The 20,441-nt window shown below is 38.9% G+C and overlaps 1 protein-coding gene across 3 annotated transcripts in view; it reads left to right on the forward strand.

Moving 5' to 3' along the window:
* The window catches only part of Nsd2 (nuclear receptor binding SET domain protein 2), an 84,232-nt gene that overhangs the window by 29,071 nt on the left and 34,720 nt on the right, over positions 1-20,441 (forward strand). For all 3 annotated transcript variants that reach the window (XM_028870768.2, XM_028870771.2, XM_028870772.2), the window contains 4 exons: positions 6,722-6,888; positions 7,934-8,416; positions 15,061-15,205; positions 19,696-19,814. In XM_028870768.2, the coding sequence (XP_028726601.1) occupies positions 6,722-6,888; positions 7,934-8,416; positions 15,061-15,205; positions 19,696-19,814 (914 nt within the window). The remainder of the gene's footprint in view (positions 1-6,721; positions 6,889-7,933; positions 8,417-15,060; positions 15,206-19,695; positions 19,815-20,441) is intronic.

Below are 20,441 nucleotides of genomic sequence, written 5' to 3' on the forward strand. Positions count from 1 at the left end.
TTGTGATGTGCACATGCACATGCATAAACACACACAGAGAATAAATGTTAAAAAATAGTTTTCTCCACTGAGATAATATATCTTCCATCTTCTACTTGTAATTACTGTCAGCTGCTACTTGACCTTGTTGGGGGCTTTTGTGTCCCACCAAGGTCTAAATCATAACCTCAAGCATGCTGATACCTATCTTTTGTCTCTTGGAGTTCTGTGGTCTTTTGTCTATGTGACTTTCTCTGTGCTTTATTCTTGTTTCTGTACATAGTTGGCCTTGCTTGCATTTAAGGCTTTTCTTCTTTCTCAGGTTTAGCTCTGAGGTGGTCTTGTGTCTTGTGGGATTGACTCTGAGTACATACAAGGCAACTCAGTAGGCTCCACAGAATCTGGAGAGTCTCTGGGCAAACCTCTCTCTAGTTTAGAGGACCTGGGGTCACACTGTGGACTGTTTTGATAAGAGGTATTAAGAGAAGAAAGGAGCATAGTGCTCAACTGGACTCCAGAATGTTTAGAGGGGACAGGCTCTTCTAAGTACATGTGTGGGCAGAGGTCATACAGATTGTGATTCATGAACATTAGATATGCATAGTAAGAAGAGATTACTAATTGATGCTGGATAACTGGCTAATTATGTGATAAAATAGAAAGTTAGGGATGGTGAGATGGCTCAGCAGATAAAAAGTGCTTGATCAGTAATCCCGACTATCTGAGTTTGATTCCTGAAACTCAAGGTAGAACAGTAACTCCTTTTATCTTGGAAAGTTGTCTGTTGTTTGACCTCCACCACACACACACACAAAGTAAAAAATTGAAAATATTTAGAGAAGAACATCAAAGTACTCACTTATGTCAAAATAAAATTCTTTGATAAAATAAATATTTACTTTTTGTTTGTTTGTTTGTTTGGTTTTTAGAGACAGGGTTTCTGTGTGTAGCTTTGCGCCTTTCCTGGAACTCACTTGGTAGTCCAGGCTGGCCTCGAACTCACAGAGATCCACCTGCCTCTGCCTCCCGAGTGCTGGGATTAAAGGTGTGTGCCACCACTGCCTTGCAGTTTCTTTGTTTTTTTGAAACAGGATTTCTCTGTGTATTTCTAGCTGTTGTGGAACTCGCTCTGTAGATCTGGCCTCAAACTCAGAGATCTGTCTGCTTTTGCCTCCCTAGTGGTGGGATTAAAGTCATGCACCACCATTGCCTGGCAAGATTTACTTTCTATTATTATTATTATTATTATTATTATTATTATTATTATTATTATTGGAGTTTCGAGACAGAGTTTGACTGTATAGCCCTGGCTGGCTTGTTTCTGTAAACCAGGCTGGCCTTGAACTCAGAGACCCACCTGCTTCTGCCTCCCAAGTGCTGGGATTAAAGGAGTGCGCCAAAACTGCCTGGCTACTTTTATTATCTTAATTATGTGTATGTGGTGTGTGTATGTGTATGTAAGTGTATCTATGTGGTAGTATGTGCACATTAGTATAGGACCCTAGGAGGCCAGAGGCCTAGGATTCCCTTACAGGCAGTTGTGAGCCACTATGTAGGTGCTGGGAATTGAATTTGGGTACTCTGAAAAAACAGCAAACACTCTTAACTGCTGAGCCATCTCTTCAGCTCCCAAATAAAATTCTTACAGGTTAAAGATACTCATAAAAAAAAAAAGAAAAGAAAGATATGCATGTGATGAGGCACGCCTTTAAATCCCAGTACTAAGGAGGCAGAGGTAGGCAGATCTTTGTGAGTTCGAGACCAGGCAGGTCTACAGAGCAAGTTCCAGGACATGCTCCAGAACTACACAGAGAAACACTGTCTCAAAAAACCAAAAAAGAAAAGGAAGGAAGGAAGCCAGGAAAGAACTCTAGAAATATGCCTATAATTCTAGCACTGAGGCAGTGCTATAAAGAAAAAAGATTGTAAATTGAGGTCAGTCTGAGCAACATAGTGAGGTCCTGTCTAAAAGAAAAAAAAAGTATTTGGGCATGGTGTCACACACCTTTACTCCCAGCATCGAGGAAGCAGAGACAGATCTCTGTGAGCTTGAGGCTGGCTAAGGCTACATAGTGTGACCTTTTTTAGTCTCAACTAAAAAAGTAGGGGCTTGAGAGATGGCTCAGCAGTTAAGAGCAACCAGTTCAATTCCCAGCACCCACATAGTGGCTCACAACTATAATTATATATAACTGTCTATATAACTCTGTACAGAAGTCAGGCAGTGGTGGCACACAAGTTTAATCGCAACACTCGGGAGGCAGAGGCAGGTGTATTTCTGTGAGTTTGAGGTCAGCCAGCCTGGTCTATAAAAGTGTGTTCCAGGACAGTCAGATGTAGCAGGCTTTCTTGGACCACCAGCCTCCAAATCATGACACAGAAACTTAATTATTAATTATGAATATTCGGCCTTAGTTTAGATTTGTTTCTAGCTAGTTTTTTTTTTTTTTTTTTTTTTTTTTAAACTTAGCCCACTTCTTTCAATCTGTGTGCTTCCCTGAGGCTTGTTTACCTCATCTATGTACTGTCTATTCTTCTTTCCTGTTTCTTCTGTGACTGGCTGGCTGGCTCCTGGCTGGCAGACAAAGCAGCTTTATACTTAAGATACACAAATAAATTTTTAAAAAGTAACATTATTTTACAAACTTTGGGCCAAGCTATAGTAATCTGTTTGTCAACAAATATATCAAGATTATCCTTCCTGTGTTATTTTTTGAAACAAGGTTTCTCTATATAGCCCTGGTTGGCCTGGATTTCTTTCAATAGACGGACCAGACTCACTTCAAAATTGCAGAGATAAACCTGAATCTGCATTCTGAGTACTGGGTTTAAAGGTGTTTGCCATCACCCTTGGCTAGACATTAAATTTCTTTCTTCCTTTAAAAAAAAAAAAAACTTTTAAGTTATGTGTATATGTCTATGTGTGTGTATGTGTGAGTGCAGTTTCCTGTGGAGACCAGATGCATCAGATCCTTCTAAGTTGGAGTTGCAGGTGGTTGTGAGCCATGCAGTATGGGTGCTGGGTATAGAACTTGGCTCCTCTGGAAGAGCAGCAAGTGCTCTTAACTGCTGAGCCATCTCTCCAGCCTAACATTAACTATTTCTAAACATCATTTAAATTAATAGCAATTCATTATATATGGTATAAAGATTTTCTTCATTTTGAAACTATGACACATCTATATTAATTTTCAATACTATGAAAAGATTAAAGTATTGGCAAACTCACCAACTGGTTGGCATTTCTTTGGTTCTTTTTAAAAGTTTATTAGCTTAAAATAATATACACAATGGGCTTCATTATGACATTTTTCATACATATGTATATATTTTGATTATACTTACTCTAATTACTCTCTCTTGTCTCCCTCTTACCTGCTTCTTCGTCCTAGCTGGCTTTCTTACTTTTATGTCTTTTTCTTTTCTTTTTTGAGGAAAACAAAAACAATTAGTTTAATTAGCATTATTAATAAGAGGAGAGGTAAAGAGTTACTTACAGGAACATGGACTTTTTTTTTTAAAAAAAAGATTTATTTATTGTGTAAACAGTGTTCTGCCTGCATATATGACTACAGGCCAGAAGAGGGCACCAGATCTCATTACAGATGGTTGTGAGCCACCATGTGGTTGCTGGGTATTGGACCTTTGGAAGAGCAGTCAGTACTCTTAACCACTGAGCCATCTCTCTAGCCCGAAACATGGACATCTTAACGTAGCTATATCGCTGTTCTTCAAGGCATTTTCCAAGTTTGCATATTTCTAAACAAATGCTGCTGAGTGATAAATATTTGTCTAGTTATGTTTAAGGCCCTGGATTTGATCATCAGAACCATATAGCAAAGCATGTATGTATGTGTGTATGTATGCAGATATGTGTTTGTATGTGTGTATATCAACACATAATGAAAAAGCTGAGCATGGTGGCATACTCCTTTAATCCTAGCACCTGGAGACAGAGACAGATGGAGCTCTTATGAGTTCAAAGCCAGTCAAGTCTACATAGTGAGGCCTTTTTTCAAAAAAGAACACAACAGAAAAATTAAAAAGTAGTCTTAAAAATTTGCGCTGGCAGTAGTGGTGCACGCCTTTAATCCCAGCACTTGGGAGGCAGAGCCAGGTGAATCTCTGTGAGTTCAAGGCCAGCCTGGTCTACAAAGTGAGATCCAGGACAGGCTCCAAAGCTACACAGAGAAACCCTGTCTCGAAAAAAACAAAACAAAACAAAAACAACAACAAAAAAACTTGTAATGAGGGCTGGAGAGTTGGCTTAGAGGTTAAGAGCACTGGCTACTATTCCAGAGGACCCAGGTTCAATTCCCAGCACTCTCATGGCAGCTCACAACTGTCTGTAACTCCAATTCCAAGGGATCTGATGCCCTCACACAGATACACATGCATATAGAACACAAATGCACATAAAGTACATTAAAATTTTTATAATGAAAAATTGATAGTGAAGAGTTAACCTGCCCTCTCCTCCCCAACTGAGAGGTTATTTGTTTGTTTGTCTGTTTGTCTGTTTTTTGTTTTTCAAGACAGAGTTTCTGTTTATCCCTGGCTGTCCTGAAACTCCCTCTGTAGATGAGGCTGGTCTTAAACTTACAGAGATCCACCTGCCTCTGTCTCCCAAGTGCTGGGATTAAAGGTGTGTACCTTTTTTTTTTTTTTAAGTGTTGTGTGAGTATTTGCCTATGTGTATGTATGTGTATTAATGCTGAAGGAGGTCAGGAAAGGCACTGGATCCCCTGGAATTGGAATTATGAACAGTTATCAGTCACCATATGGGATTCTGGGGGACTGATCAGATGTGAGTCCTCTGTAAGAACAGCAAGTGTGCTGAGTGGTGGTGCATGACTTTAATCCTAGCACTTGGGAGGAAAAAGCCAGGCGGATCTCTGAGTTTGAGGCCAGTTTGGGCTATGGAGTGAGTTCCAGGAAAGGCTCCAAAGCTAAAAAAAAAAAAAAAAACAGAAAGACAGAAAAACCCTGTCTCAAAAAAAACAAAACAAAAAAACAAAACAAAACAAGAAACATTAACTGCTCTTAACCACTGAGTCATCTCTCTGGCCTTAAGAATTTTTTTGTTTTTTTTTTGTTTGTTTGTTTTTGTTTTTAAGATTTTATTTATTGGGGCTGGAGAAATGGCTCAGCCAGAGGACCTGGGTTCAGTTCCCAGCACCCACATGGTCGCTCACAACTATTTGTAATTCCAGTTCCAGGGGACTTGACACCCTCACACAGAAATATAGGCAAGCAAAACACATAAAATAAAAATAAATAAATAATAAAAAGAAAAAAGAAAAAAAAGATTTTATTTATTTATTATATATAGTGTTCTACCTGCATGTATGCTTGTGTGCCAGAAGAGGGCACCAGGTCTCATAGATGATTGTGAACCACCATGTGGGTGCTGGGAGTTGAACTCAGGTCCTTTGTAAGAGCAGCCAGTGCTCTTAATCTCTGAGCCATCTCTCCAGCCCTTAAGATTTTTTAAAAAACATATTTTACTTTTTATTTTATATGTATGAGTGTTTGTCTGAGTGTGTGTTTATGTACACATGTTGGAGGTCAGAAGAGGGCATTGGGTCCCCTGCAACTGGAGTTAACAGATAGTTGTTAGATGCCATCTAGGTGTTAGGAATTGAACCCAAACATATGTGCAGGTAAAATACCTATACACATAAAATAATAAAAGTAAAAATTAGCCAAGCGTGGTGGTACACTCCTTTTATCCCAGTTCTCTCTAAGCAGAGGGTTGCCTTAGAGAGTTGGACTCACCTTGAGCCCCTTTATTGGTGGCATCTTCTTTTGTTTGTCCCCCAAACCCCCAAGGTTTTTCTATGCAACAGCCCTGGCTGTTCGAGAACTTGCTCTGCAGACCAGGCTGGCCTCGAACTCACAGAGATCCACCTGCCTCTGCCTCCCAAGTGCTGAGATCAAAGGCGTGTGTCACCATTGCCTGGCAATTGGAGGTGTCTTTGAAAGATTCAGTGAAGATGTTTTTCTTCTGCGTGCTTTAGCTATCCAGGAAGTCTGCTTTTATTTCCATAAGGATAAGGGTTAAAGATCTTTTTTATTCTTATTACTGAGATCTACTTTTTGGCTGGCTTACCTGTGTTCTACCTCTAGTTCAACCTCAGGAAATTCTGAAATTTCAGGGGGTAGTAGTCTCTTTGCTCATCCCTCTGGCTGCATTGAGAGATGTTTCTCCCTGCAGCTAAGAGTGACAGCAAGGAATATCTGAGGGGTTTGCTATGGTCTCAGCTGCTCTTAAGATTGAGTACTCTTATTCTAAGCATTGTGCCCATGGTGGCTAGAAGAGGGTGTCAGATCCCCTGGAGCTGGGTTGGCCAGTCCTCAATAGTAGGGATGGATGTGTTAGTGAGTCCAGCCCAGTGTATTGCCCTTTCAGTGCTGCTGTTTGCTTTTTTGAAAGCTCCCTTTTGCTGATGTCTTGTCCTGTCTAAAATCTCTTTAAGAAGATATTTAAAAAGGAAGATGAAGAAATGTTCTTATTCCAGTGTCCCGTCCCGTCTCCCCCAGTCTTCTTTTGTACCTTCTCTGTTATCTCTGATTAGTGAATTTCCTCTTGGGTATGGAGTATATAGAGATTAAAAAGGTAAAATTTATGCTGAAATAAATAAGCACAAGCAGCACCAAGTAAAATAATTTCAAATTATTAGTAGATTTGCCCAATTTCATCCCAAATTCTAATGTTCGTGGTTTTTATTTTTAAAATTAGGTCAGAAAAAAAGTGCACGCCAGTATCATGTACAATTCTTTGGTGATGCCCCAGAAAGAGCTTGGATATTTGAGAAGAGCCTTGTTGCTTTTGAAGGAGAAGAACAATTTGAAAAATTATGCCAAGAAAGTGCCAAGCAGGCACCCACAAAAGCTGAGAAAATCAAGGTGATAGAAGTCCCTTTAATGTGTTTTTAAACAAAAATTTTAATTCTTACTAAGTTTATTTTATTTTGACCTTATAGTTGCTTTAAGTGATTTCTTATGTTGGCCATTTACCTTTATTTATTTATTTATTTATTTATTTATTTATTTATTTATTTATTTATTTATTTATCTATCTATCTATCTATCTATCTATCCATCTATTTATTTATTTATTTATTTATTTAGAGGCACAGTCTTATTATGTAACCCTGGCTTGCCTGAAACTGTGTAGATTAGGCTAACCTGGAATTCATAGAGATCTGCCTGTTTTGGCCTCTGTAGCCTTGGGATTAAAGATGCCAGTTACCAGCAGGGTGTGGTGATGCACGTCTTTAATCCCAGCATTTTGGAGGCAGAGGTGGGAGGATCTCTTGTAGATTTTAGGCCAGCCTGGTCTACAAAGCAAGCTCCAGGACAGCCAAGGCTACACAGAGAAAAAGAAAGAGAAGAAAAAAAGATGTTGGTCACCATGCCCAGCTTAAATTTGTTATTTACTTTTACCCAAGAATGTTATTTTTAGTTTACTCATTGATGACTCACAAAAATAACTTATTTTCGATTTTTATTATTTATTTTTATAAATTATGTTAGGTAAAGAAAATAGAGTTGATTTTTAGTTTAAAGAAACAATAGTTGTTAGCTGAGTTATATCTAAAGTTTTTTTTTTTTTTTTTTTTTTTTTTTTTTTAAAGATTTACTTATTTATTTACTATGTATACAGTATTCTGCCTGCAGGCCAGAAGAGGGCACCAGACCTCATTACAGATGGTTGTGAGCCACTATGTGGTTGCTGGGAATTGAACTCAGGACCTCTGGAAGAACAGCCAGTACTCTTAACCTCTGAGCCATCTCTCCAGCCCTATATCTAAAGTTTTATTGGGTTTTTATAGGTTGTCCTTATCTGATATTGTAAAAGTGCTTTTAATTGAGTTACCTTTTATATTATGTAATAAAATTCATAATGATTTGGGTTTTTTTTTTTTTGTTTTTTTTTTTTTTTTTCCAGTTGTTAAAACCTATTTCAGGGAGATTGAGAGCCCAGTGGGAAATGGGCATTGTTCAAGCAGAGGAAGCTGCTAGCATGTCAGTAGAGGAACGGAAAGCCAAATTCACCTTCCTCTATGTGGGGGACCAGCTACACCTCAACCCCCAAGTGGCTAAGGAGGCTGGCATTGTTGCAGAACCTTTGGGAGAAATGGTGGACTCTTCAGGGGCCAGTGAAGACACTTCTGCAGACCCTGGATCTATGAAAGACGAGGATATTCCCATGAAGAGAAGGCGAAGAACCAAAAGGTCTAGTTCTGCTGAGAACCAAGAGAGCGACCCTGGCACAGAAAAGAGTACCCCTCCAAAGATTGCAGAGGCTGAACCTAAGAGAGGAGTAGGATCTCCTCCTGGGAGGAAGAAGTCCACAGCTTCTGCTCCACGGAGCAGGAAGGGAGACTCAGCATCCCAGTTTTTAGTCTTCTGTCAAAAACACAGGGATGAAGTAAGTACTCTGGTGGGTTCTGAGTTGTTTGTCATGCCACAGAATTTCCAAATTTGAGGAACATTCCTTTATAAAGGCAGAATCCTCTATTTCTTAGTACACTGCTTAAGCATTGTTTATTATTGTCTATTATTGTTGGACAACAGCCATTTGCACTCCTGTTCCTCCAAAGTGGATAAAAAGTACCAGCAACAGTGGGAAGTAGGAAGCAGGTTTCATTGGGTCATCCTTTGCTGGGAACTGGGCTTACGCCTTGACATCCAGCTCTTGGTGAGCATTTTCTCTTAATATGGGGCATGCTCACTTACAAAATTGGTGCATTCAGCATAGCACCAAGTATGTTGAAGATTTATTTCTATGATATTTAGAAGGATAGTAATATATAAATGAGTAAAGTATTTAAAATTTTTTTTTTTTTGTTTACAAAGTAAGATCAGTAAATCTTTCTTAAAATTTTGGGGAAAAATGAAAAGTCTTTTAACATTGAGACTCTGGAAAAGGCTGATGTAACCCATAGAGAAAGACAAATGCTGAGCTAAGAAAGGGGTGTTGGAGACTGAGAACTTGGGTTATTATGTGGATCATAGTGTCTCTCTCCTTTCGCTCTTCTTCTCTCCCTTGAACACACCTTTTTGTTGTTGTTATTTTGAGTTCAGCAAAAGCTCATGATTAAATCTATTTTTTAAATAAAATATATCATCTATTGGTGTCAATGTCTCATTTCCATTTTAAGGCACCAAGACTCCTTATAGTCTGAGACTTGAAGCCCTTTCTATTTTTTTTTTTTTGAAGCCCTTTCTATTATAGTGTTCATTTTAATTTTACTTTCATGGAATTATTTGTTCAGAATCCCGAGTCTGTATTAAAGTTACCAGGAATAAGGAGTATTTTGGGGCTAGAGAGATTGCTCAGTAGTTAAGAGAACTTAACTGCTTTTGTAGAGGCCCTGGATTCAGTTCCCAGCACCTACAGAGTGGCTAACAACTACCTGGAACTAGAGCCAATATTCTCCTTTTGGCTTCCATGCGTACCAAGCACATATGTGTTACACATACATACATGTAGGCAAACACTGATACATATAAAATAAAAATAAATATCTATTGAGAAAAAACAGACATACTATCTGGATTAGTGAGATGGTGTGGTGTGTTTAGGTATTTTCACCAAGCCTGATGACCCTAGTTTGATCCCTGGGACTCACATGGCAGAAGGAGAGAACCATCTGACCTCTATACATGCAACATGGCACCACATGTACAATAAATACCTAAGTGTAATTTAAAAATAAAAGACAGAGCAGGGCAGTGGTGGCACACACCTTTAGTCTCAGCACTTGGGAGGCAAAGACAGGTGAATCTGAGTGTGAGGCCAGCCTGGTCTACAGAACGAGTTCCAAACTATACAGAGAAATCCTGTCTCAAAAAAATCAGAGAGAGAAAGAGGGAGGGAAGAAGAAAGAGAAGAAATGAAACATTTGCCAGGTGTGGTGGCACACGCTTTTATTCTCAGAACTTGGGAGCAGAGGCAGTTGGATCTCTGAGTTTGAGGCTAGCCTGGTCTACAAAGTGAATTGCATGACAGCCAGGGCTACACAGAGAAACCCTACCTTCAAAAACCAAAGGGAAAATAAAAATATCTCTTGCCCAAGTATTATTCATGGGCGTTTAACCAGCTCCTGTTTTGTGGCGGGCAGCATGGCCTAGTGCAGGATTATGAGGAATTTGAGGAGTTGGATAACTGAATGGTTATAAGGAAATCATGGGACATGTTATTTTTATCTCTACATGGTAGCTTAGAAGTCTTCCCAGAAAAAAATGGTGGACTAGTGTCTTGAAGAAGAACCAGAACCAGTAAACCATGTTGGGCATGATGATATACAGCTGTAATTTCAGCACTATTTGGAGACTGAGGCAGGAGGATTGGGTTTGAGGCTAGATTGAGCTACAAGGGAGAATCGCAAACCCCCCCCCCCCAAAAAAAAAAAAAAAAAAAGACAAAAAGGAACCAGTAGCTTTTTCCTTGGTAATGGAAGGTTTGTTTAGTATTAGAAAATCTGTTGGAGCTGGAGAGGTGGATCAGTGGTTGAGAGCCCATACTACTCTTGCAGAGGGTTAGAGTTCTACCCCCCATGTCAAGTGACTCACAACAGTTTGTAACTACCTCCAGGGGATCTAATGCATCTGGACTCTAATAGGTGTGCTCGTGTGTGTACACACAACCATCTGTAACTCCAGTTCCAGGTGTTCTGAGACTTTTCTGACCTCTGGACACCAGGTGTGCACGTGGTGCACAGACATATAAACAGACAGAACACTTAAAAAACGGACAAACAAAAAGCCTTGGTCTATCTGGAAGAGGAGTTTGTAATCTCAGAAGAGGAAAGGATTACTTTTCTTTTTAAAACATTTATGTGTCTGTGCACCACTTCTGTCCCTGCTGCCCTCTGAGGCCAGAAAAGGGTATCACATCCCCTGGAATTGGAGTCACAGTCATTTCTCAGCCACCATGTGGGTGCTGGGAATTGAACGAGGTCCTTGAGAAGAGCAGCCAGTACTCTTAACTGCTGAGCCCTCAAGGAAAGGATATCTGAAATAAGCCAAACTGACTACAAATTGTAAAGGAAGTAGGTTTTTTTTTTAAATGGAGTTTTGTTGTTGTTGTTTGTTTTTGTTTTTTAATGTGTGAAGAACACCAAACACAACTGAAATGACAAGATTTGTCATCAGACAATCTGAAGGGACAAAACATCAATTTATAAATGAGCCTCAGTTCACTGATAAATGCACTAAGATAGGTGTTGCTCAACCCCACACATAGACAGGGACTTACAATGAACTTGGAGTTAGCTACTTGGGGCTTGAGAAGATAACAATTTTATTTTATTTTATTTATTTATTTATTTATATTTATTTATTTATTTATTTGGAGACAGGGTTTCTACGTGTAGTTTTTGGTGCCTGTCCTGGATCTCATTCTGTAGACCAGGCTGGCCTCGAACTCACAGAGATCCACCTGGCTTTGCCTACTGAGTGCTGGGATTAAAGGCGTGTGCCACTACCACCCATCCGGCTTAAGATAGCAATTCTTGTTCAGTGCTTGTGGGGACTAATTTATTATACCTGTTTTAGAGAGAACTTTGGCAATACCTGATGTGCTTTGTTTCTGTTCTATAATTTCATCCCTAAGTATTTACAATAATTTCACCCTTGCATCACACCAAAGGAAGGCACTGAACAGTATTCAACTCTAAAAAATTGTCAGTGATAGTTGTGATCTGTTCCTATAGCATATTATATATCAAGATGAATTTATTAGATGTTGAAGAAGAAAGCTACGTAGATCCTGTTGCTTCTGTAAGTCTGAAGAATATGGTATATGCACTATTTACTTATACCTCAGTATCTACCTGTGTTCATCCAAAAAGAGTAAGTGGTCAGCTGAGAAGATGTGTGCCTCTACCCAGGTTCCAAGTATGCCCAGAGATGTGTTAACACTTAGTAGGGAACCATGGTTAACCATTGGATTTTTTATAGTACAAGGTACTTAGTCATATATGGTTAATTTCCATGGCAATACTTCTGTGGGGAGGGTATAATGATAAGCTCTAAGTGGATACCACCAGTATTTGACACCTTGGCTGGAACATAATTGGTGAGGAGCTGTATGCTCTTATCCTTTGTAAGTTGGGCAGGTCTGTTCCAAATAGGAACTCTAGCTAGTCATATTCCAGATTGCTCTAGCTTTTTCTTTGTTATCTAACAGAAAAGTAGGTGCTTGAGAATCTAGACTACTGCCCAGAGACCTCTTCCACTCTTTTTTCTTTCTGGCACCCAGGTTAATTTCAGTTAACCCTTGTAGTGCTAAGAATTGTAACTGAAAGCCTAGATAGGCATCATGATGAGAACAATGTAGACCAAGGTGAAGATGCACAGAGTTCACTTATATACTCATCAGTCCCACTCCACTCAAGCCTTGAGCTGTTACTGTGAGGCCACCAGGGCCATTATGTTGAGTTCAGATGCTGTTCAGAAAAGGATGACAATGTTCACAGTTCCATGTTGTTTATCCCCTTTCTTTGTGTAGTCCTGTCTGTCCTAGAACTCTCTATGTAGACCACTCTGGCCTTGAATGCACAGAGATCTACCTGTCTTTACCCCATTGCTGGAATCTGGGATTAAAGGCATGCACCACCATGCCCAGTTAAGGCTAGTTTTTTGTTTGTTTGTTTTGTTGTTGTTGATGCTTCTATTTGGTTTTAAAATTTGTATGTATGTGTAAAAGTATATATGCCTGTGCCCTCAGGTTAGAGAGACACCAGATCATTGGAGCTGGAATTACAGGCAGTTGTAAGCTGCCTTGTGTGGGTGCTGGAAATTGAACTTGGGTCCTCTGCAAGAAAATACATGTTAATATTTGTAACTGCTTAGCTGTTTAGGATCTCATCACTGTTGTCCAGTTTTTAGACTTTGCCATGGTTAGACTTCAGAAATAAGAGTGCATCCCTGTGTTGCTGTCACTCATTATTCATGTGCTGGGATAGTAAGTACAGTTGCCTTTTTGTCATGAGTGGTGTTTTTTAAACTGTGGTAGAATTTCAGTCTGCCTCTTAAGATGTATGGAAATATTTAGAACTTGGCTCAGTTTTTGGTTATTGTTAAATATTAACCCTGTGACTTCTAAGCATTTATTTTTATTATTTTTTTATCTATTTTTATTTTATGTACATTGGTGTTTTGTCATGGTTGTTGGAGCTCTTGGAATTGGAGTTACAGTTACAAGCTGCCATGTGGGTTCTGGGAATTGAACCTGGATCCTCTGGAAGAGCAATCATTGCTCTTAACCATTGAGCCATTCTCTCCAGCCCTCTAAGCATTTAGTATTGAACTTTTAATAAGAATGTGGCTCTCAGGATTAGTCTCAGATCACAACGTGTCAGGGCTGGAAATGTTTATTTACAAAGTTATCTGACAGGGCCTTGCAGGAGATGCCTGATACAAACTGTGATAGTTTTTCTTTAGTAAATACAGAAGACATGAAAGGCAGTAGTGATCGAAGGATTGGAAACAGTAAAAACATAAAAACCTGGGTCATAGTTATACTCTTTGGATTTTAGTGCTGGCTTGAGTCCACTGTCCATAGATTCTTCTATACATGATGCTTACAAGAATTTCACCTTTTGAAATGAATTGAATCTGGGGGTATTTTGACAATACACTTACTAGACATAAAGTCCTATGCTTCATATTCAAAAGTTTTTATTAAAAAAGCTTTTAGGCTTGTTAAGTTCAATAATTTACAACTTTCCACACAAAACTCTTACTTGTATATGTCACAAAAAAAAAAAAAAGAGAAAAATTATACTGAAGTTATACTTGACTATACATGTTCACTGTATCTTGTATCACTCAAAAGTTCAGGCATTCTGGAGAGAAAGGGTTTTTCTCTTAATCTGGAGGTCTGCTGTGCCAAGATAGTTCTGAGAGTCCTCACGTAGCTGTACATCATAAACTACAGTAAAATGCCAAAATGTGGCGACATATTCTATCTACGGGTTATCAAGTGGTCATTTTGAAGCTTGACCCTTTTTTTTTGTTATGATTTCAAATCTCTGAGAGGATGTTTAAGTATCTCTGCTGTTCATTTTTCCTGTAAAACGAGACAAAATACTATGCTTCCTGCCCATCTTCATTGCATCCTAGACTTCGTTATCTTTGATGCTCCTTGAGTTTCTTACTGGCTTATGTCAGGGAAAATCAGCAACAATTTCAAGCGTATACCAGAGATCTAAATCTGATCCTCAGTGTCGGTTATTGTCAGTACTTCTACTTGATAAGGGAATTTTGGAAGCCAATCACAGAATTAGAAAATAAACTCTAGTTTCTCCTTAGTTGTGATGTTTTTCATTGAGGCCAAGGACTCATTATAAAACATTTTGCCAATACGAATATTTATATTTGGTTCAGGAACAAAACATTTTAGAGTGGTTTGCTGGTAGCTTATTTTAAAGCAAAGGAAAAACAACTGAGCATGAACATTATCTTTGGAACAGTTTGTGAAAATACGGTATAAAAGTCTTTGTTTCCTGTTGTTTTAAATATTCTTATACAGAGGTATTAGTAATTCCATTTTTGGAAAAATCTGAAAAATTGCCCAAATGTTGACACTAAGTACATTGGAAAACAGTGTCTTTGGTAGTAAATGTTTTCTCTTCATATATCTGTAATTTTCTTTCAAAGTAAATTTTGCCTTTGATACAACTAAGTTAAAACTCTTGTGTGCTAACATGTTGTATATAAACAAAACAATATGCTTTGTTGGAGGAAAAATTTCCTTTCTTGGAATGTGGAAAATAAAATAAAAATTAAAAAAAAATTCTACATATTCCCCAGGCAGTGATGGCACACACCTTTAATTCCAGCACTTGGGAGGTAGAATCAGGCAGATCTCTGTGAGTTCAAGGCCAGTCTGGTCTACAGAGTGAGTTCAGGACAGGCTCCAAAGCTACACAGAGAAACCCTGTCTCAAAACAACAATAACAAATGCTACATACTCAATTTTAAAGGACTATTATTTGATTTTATGTAAATCACAATGAATTTTATGAGCATAGAATTTTATTGCCCTCCTTTCTGTGTTCATAGGTTGTAGCTGAACATCCAGATGTCTCAGGAGAGGAGATTGAAGAATTACTTGGATCCCAGTGGAACATGCTCAATGAAAAACAGAAAGCACGATATAATACAAAGTTTTCCCTAATGACCTCTGCCCAGTCTGAAGAAGACTCAGGTAAACATAAACCTGTACAGATGTCTTTTGCTTGGGTGTGATGTATAGAGTGTGGCCACATGAACAGTGTGCATGATCACGTCAATACATGTTATTGCGATCCCTTATCACCAATGCAGCTCTTCTTGATCTCTGTAGGACCCTCACTTTTTTGTTTAGTGCTGTAGTACTTGAAGGGGTGGTATAGGAGAGAAGAAAGAAGGAAAGGTAGGTGGTTATAGCACTCTGGGCTTAGTAGCCTGGGTCAGACTCAGTGTAGAGCAGTTAGTTCTTGGCCTGTTGGCTTGAGAACTTGCAAATGAGATGACTGGTTGACCTTCATTTAGGTGTCTCATTTCTAGGCTTTCAGTTTAAAACTTTAAAATATACTACATTAAATATCAATTTAGGCTATGGCAAGATGAGGAAGACTTGGAGAAAATGTGTTAACAGTGTTCAGATTTGTTATGTGTAAGCACTTAAGACACACAAGTTCCAAACACACCCCCCCCCCAAAACAAAAAAAACCGTTAATGTAAAAATAAAGTGTAATGTGTTTGAGTGTTAAGTAAAAATACAGAAATAGTCTGTAACTCCTAAAGTTCATTATTGAGTTTTGGAGATGCTAGACATAAAAGCTAAGGCTTCCTAGGTAGTCTTAGAATAGCTGCCAGGCATTAGATTTTGACAGTACATACACTACACTAGTAGCCCCTTTGTACCTCCTGGAGATACTCATCTTGATTTAGGGCTTGCTAGGTATCTTGAGTTACTTTTCTGTTGCTATGACAAAGCACCATGACCAATGCAACTTATAGAAAAAAGTTTATTAGGGGTTTATAATTTTTAGAGGGTGATTGATTCCATGATCCTCATAGAAGGAAGCATGACAGAAGGCAGGTAGACATGGTGCTAGAGTGATAACAGAACTACGTCTTGATCTACAAATATCAGTCAGAGAGAGCTAACTGGGAATGGTGTGGGCTTTTGAAACCTCAAAGCCTACCCCCAGTAACACATACCCTCCAACAAGGCCACGCCTCCTAATCAGTCCCAAACTGTTCCACCTACTGGGGACCAGACATTGACATTCAAATATGTGAGTCTATGGGGGCTATTCTCATTCAGAGTTCCATATCAGTTCATTATATTAATTTTGTATTTTGTTCAACATGCTCAGTGTTTGTTCTAGATGCTGTAATTAAAAATAGCAAGGATGTTTGGAGGTTGTGAACTTTATTTAAAATGTAAATTAAACTCATAGTGTGCTAGTATACTAAATCTTGAGTGATACTTCTTTTCAGTGGCTTGTGTACTTAAAAGGCTGGCACTTCTGAAGCCAGGATTAGCTTACCCTAAACGATAAGTGTATTTGGGGTTGTACTCAATAGATACATAATGATGATTTCCCCAATATTGTGTGTCAGGTAAGTGCTATTCCTCAATGTCCTTGAACCATGATTTCCAAGTCACCTTGGTGCTGAACATAAAGATGTATAATCTCCCATTGTCAGGTGTTCTGCTGACTTAGTGTAGGGAACTCAGATTTCTTTATGAAGGACTGTGTTTCATCCCAGGTAAAGTAGACAGTGTTCTGGGTGTTTATGGGAAATAAGACAAAGAATCACCTCACAGTGGAAAACCTGGGGCTGGTCAGTAACTGGGACTTAGTGTTTAGGGTTGTGAGTGCAAACTGAGGTGTCTGATTGGGTTTGCCATATGGTGTTCATAACTCCAGTAGTGGTTGCACAAACTAACTCCTGCTGTCCTCAAATTACAGACAGACCTCTTTCTATCGAGACTTGTGGCCAGTCTACAGTGGTATGGTCAAGATTAAATCCTAGTAAAGATTTTGCCTGGCCTTGTTCATACTAGCCTAGAGTACTTGATTCCTTCATTAATAATTTGAGTCCCAGACCTGAGGAACAGCCCTGTGCAGTTGTTGGCACCCAAGACATGGCACATGGGCTTCCTCCTGAGGCTTTGTGAACATGTCTGTGCTGGTGTGTTCTGTCCCAAAAGATAGTGATTTTAGAATGACATTTGTAGCTAGAGTTTTTCTGCCTTGCCCACAGTCAGGACAAATCTTTGTCACCCGCCAGTCCCACAGCCACTCAGACCCAACCAAGTAAACACAGAGACTTATATTGCTTACAAACTGTATGGCCATGGCAGGATTCTTGCTAACTGTTCTTATAGCTTAAATTAATCCATTTCCATAAATCTATACCTTGCCACGTGGCTCGTGGCTTACTGGCATCTTCACATGCTGCTTGTCCTGGCTGTGGCTGACAGTGACTCCTTCTGCCTTCCTGTTCTTTCTTTTCTCCTCTCTGTTAGTCCCGCCTATACTTCCGGCCTAGCCACTGGCCAATCAGTATTTTATTTATTGACCAATCAGAGCAACACATTTGCCATACAGAACATCCCACAGCAGACATTGTTCTTAAGTTTTGTAAATAGTGAAGCCTGGTGGCCTAGGCTTGTAGTCCCAGCTACTTAGGAGGCTGAGGCAGGAGAATTCAAGGCATGTCTAGCCAATGTAGTGAGACTTTTTCTCAAAAAGTAAAAAGTTGGCTGGGGATATAATTTAAATCCTGGGTTCTAGTCTCAGTACCATACACATATGCACAAAAGGAAGTTTGATAAATAGAACGCTAACAAACAGTTATGCAAATGAAAATAAAGAATTTGTATCCAAAATAAACATTGGCATATTTGAAGTGGTTGTCTCTTTAGATTTTATTCTCTTGCCTTCTATTGTATCTTTCTAAGTCAGTGATACTTGGATACCTTATTATAGATTAGTGATATTTCCGGACACTTAAAATAAGGCACTGTCAAACAAATGTATAACAGGAAGTGCTGAACTTTTAGATGCAGATATAATTTTGCTTCCTAAAAAATTGTTATTTAAGAGAACACATATTAGCAAATTGTAGTTCTTACTTTTAATTTTTATCTAACTTGTTTGTTTGTTTTGTTTTTTCAGACAGGGCTTCTCTGTGTAGCCTTGGCTGTCCTGGAACTTGCTGTGTAGATCAGGCTATGTAGTTGGAAGTTTTCCTGTCCCAACCACCTGTTCCCAAATAACTGGCAGCCGTTTCGCAAATAACTGACTTGGAGACTTAATATAAATTATAAATGCTTGGCCAATAGCTCAGGCTTGTTGCTAACTAGCTCTTACAACGTAACCCATTTCTATTAATCTATGTGCTGCTCCAAGGCTTGTGGCTTTTACCTCTATCCCATTTTGTGTGTCTGACTCTTTCTCTGTCTGGCAACTCCTCTAACTCTATCCTTCCTCATCCTATCATTCTCAGTTTGGCTTTCCTGCCTAACTTTATCCTGTCCAGCTATTGGCTAGTCAGCTTGTTTATTAAACCAATCATATCGACATATATTCACACAGTGTACAGAAGGATTATTTCACAGCAAGGCTGACCTCAAACTCACAGAAATTCGCCTGCCTCTGCCTCCCAAGTACTGGCATTAAAGGTGTGCACCACCGCTACCACCAGCCTTATTTAACTTTTTTTTAGATGTTTCATTTTTTATGTTTGAGTGTTTTGCCTGTATGTATTTGTGTGTAAATGGAGGCCAGAAGAAGTTATTGGAATTACAGATGATTGTCAGCCACTATGTGGATTCTGGGACTCAAACCCAGTTCCACTATAATAAGTTCTCTCTACCACCGAACCATCTTACCAGCCCCTAAGTTGTAGTTTTTTAGAAATTGACTTAAATTCTACTTGTCTTTACATGTTAGTACATAAATTTTTCTTTTTCCCTACTCTGAGAAATGTCTTGCTGTTTAGCCAAGACTGGTGTTGAATTCAAACCCTCTTGTGCTAAGCCTTCTTGTGTGCTGGGATTACCATGTCTAACCATAAAGGATTAAAAAAAAAAAAAAAGAAAGATGGGGTGCTGTGGAATGTTTCTGTACACTGTGAATATGTGTTACTCTCATTGGTTAATAAAGAGCTAGTTGGCTGATAGCCAGGCAGGAAGTATAGGCAGGACAGCCAAACAGAATGCTGGGAGGAAGAAAGGCGGAGTCTGAGGAGTCTCCAAGAGAGACAGAGCAAGACATGCTGGAGGACAGGTAAAGCCACAAACCATGTGGCAATACATAGATTAATAGAAATGGATTAATTGAAGTTTAAGAGCTAGTTAGTAATAAGTCTGAGATATCAACAGAGCATTTGTAATTAATATAAGCCTCAGTGTTGGTTAATTGGGAGCAGGCAGTTGGGACAGGAAAACTCCATTTACAACTGGGTTATATTTAAATTTAATGCTATAGTATATTAAAAATACAATGCCAAGATAATAATTAAGTAAAATATTTGTGGGTCCCTAGTTCTTTTTTGTGAAGAGATTTGATCAAACATAGGCCTTGGACACGAGCCTGGTTGCTGAATACCTGTCACTGTTTGCATGATGAATGCCAGAGCAGGTTGTGGACTTTCCTTTTCCTGTGTATTCCAATTCTCATTCTTCATTCCAAGGTAACATAAATGGGAAAAAAAGAAACCACACAAAGAGGACAGATGACCCTCCAGAAGATGTTGATGTTGAAGATGCACCCAGGAAAAGACTTAGGACAGATAAGCACAGTCTTCGGAAGGTAATGTTCTGGCCTTTCCTGGCCTGTAAGAACATATACTATAGAATTATTGAGTTTCAACCAATATATAGGCAGTGGGGTTTTCTGGGCTCTTGCCAAAGCGGTATTCAGAAGTAAGGCTTGCCCTTTTTCTACATTGAAAAGGCCACTGAAGAAAGGACATGCTCATTAACAATTAGGAGCATTAGCACAGAACTATTGGTACTAGTCTGTTCCAGTAATTAGCATCCAGATCCAGAGTAATATATGATGTTTTGATTTTATGTGTTAAAAATTACTCTTAGGTTGAAGAGGGCATAGCTCAGTGCTAGATTACTCAAGTAGCATGAGCCTGACCTTTAGTTTCATTGCTAGTACTGTAGGGATTATTATTTATTCAGTGTGTAAACAAGGTACATGAAAACCCATTAAAGATACTTTGTATTGCAATAGGAAGTTAAAGAATCTGTGATAGATACTGGAGAGGGATTATATGAATTTACTCATTTTGTTAGTAATTCATGATCTTGTTTATTTACTGAGAATCCAGTGTGGGCATCACTGAGGAAAAATTTAAAATACAGTATGGGTGAAAAGGCAGCCCAGGGCCTTGAGCCTCAGTATTGCCAGCATCTGTTAGCACAACTT

This window comes from Peromyscus leucopus, chromosome 7, assembly GCF_004664715.2.
Source record: "Peromyscus leucopus breed LL Stock chromosome 7, UCI_PerLeu_2.1, whole genome shotgun sequence".
NCBI lineage: Eukaryota > Metazoa > Chordata > Mammalia > Rodentia > Cricetidae > Peromyscus > Peromyscus leucopus.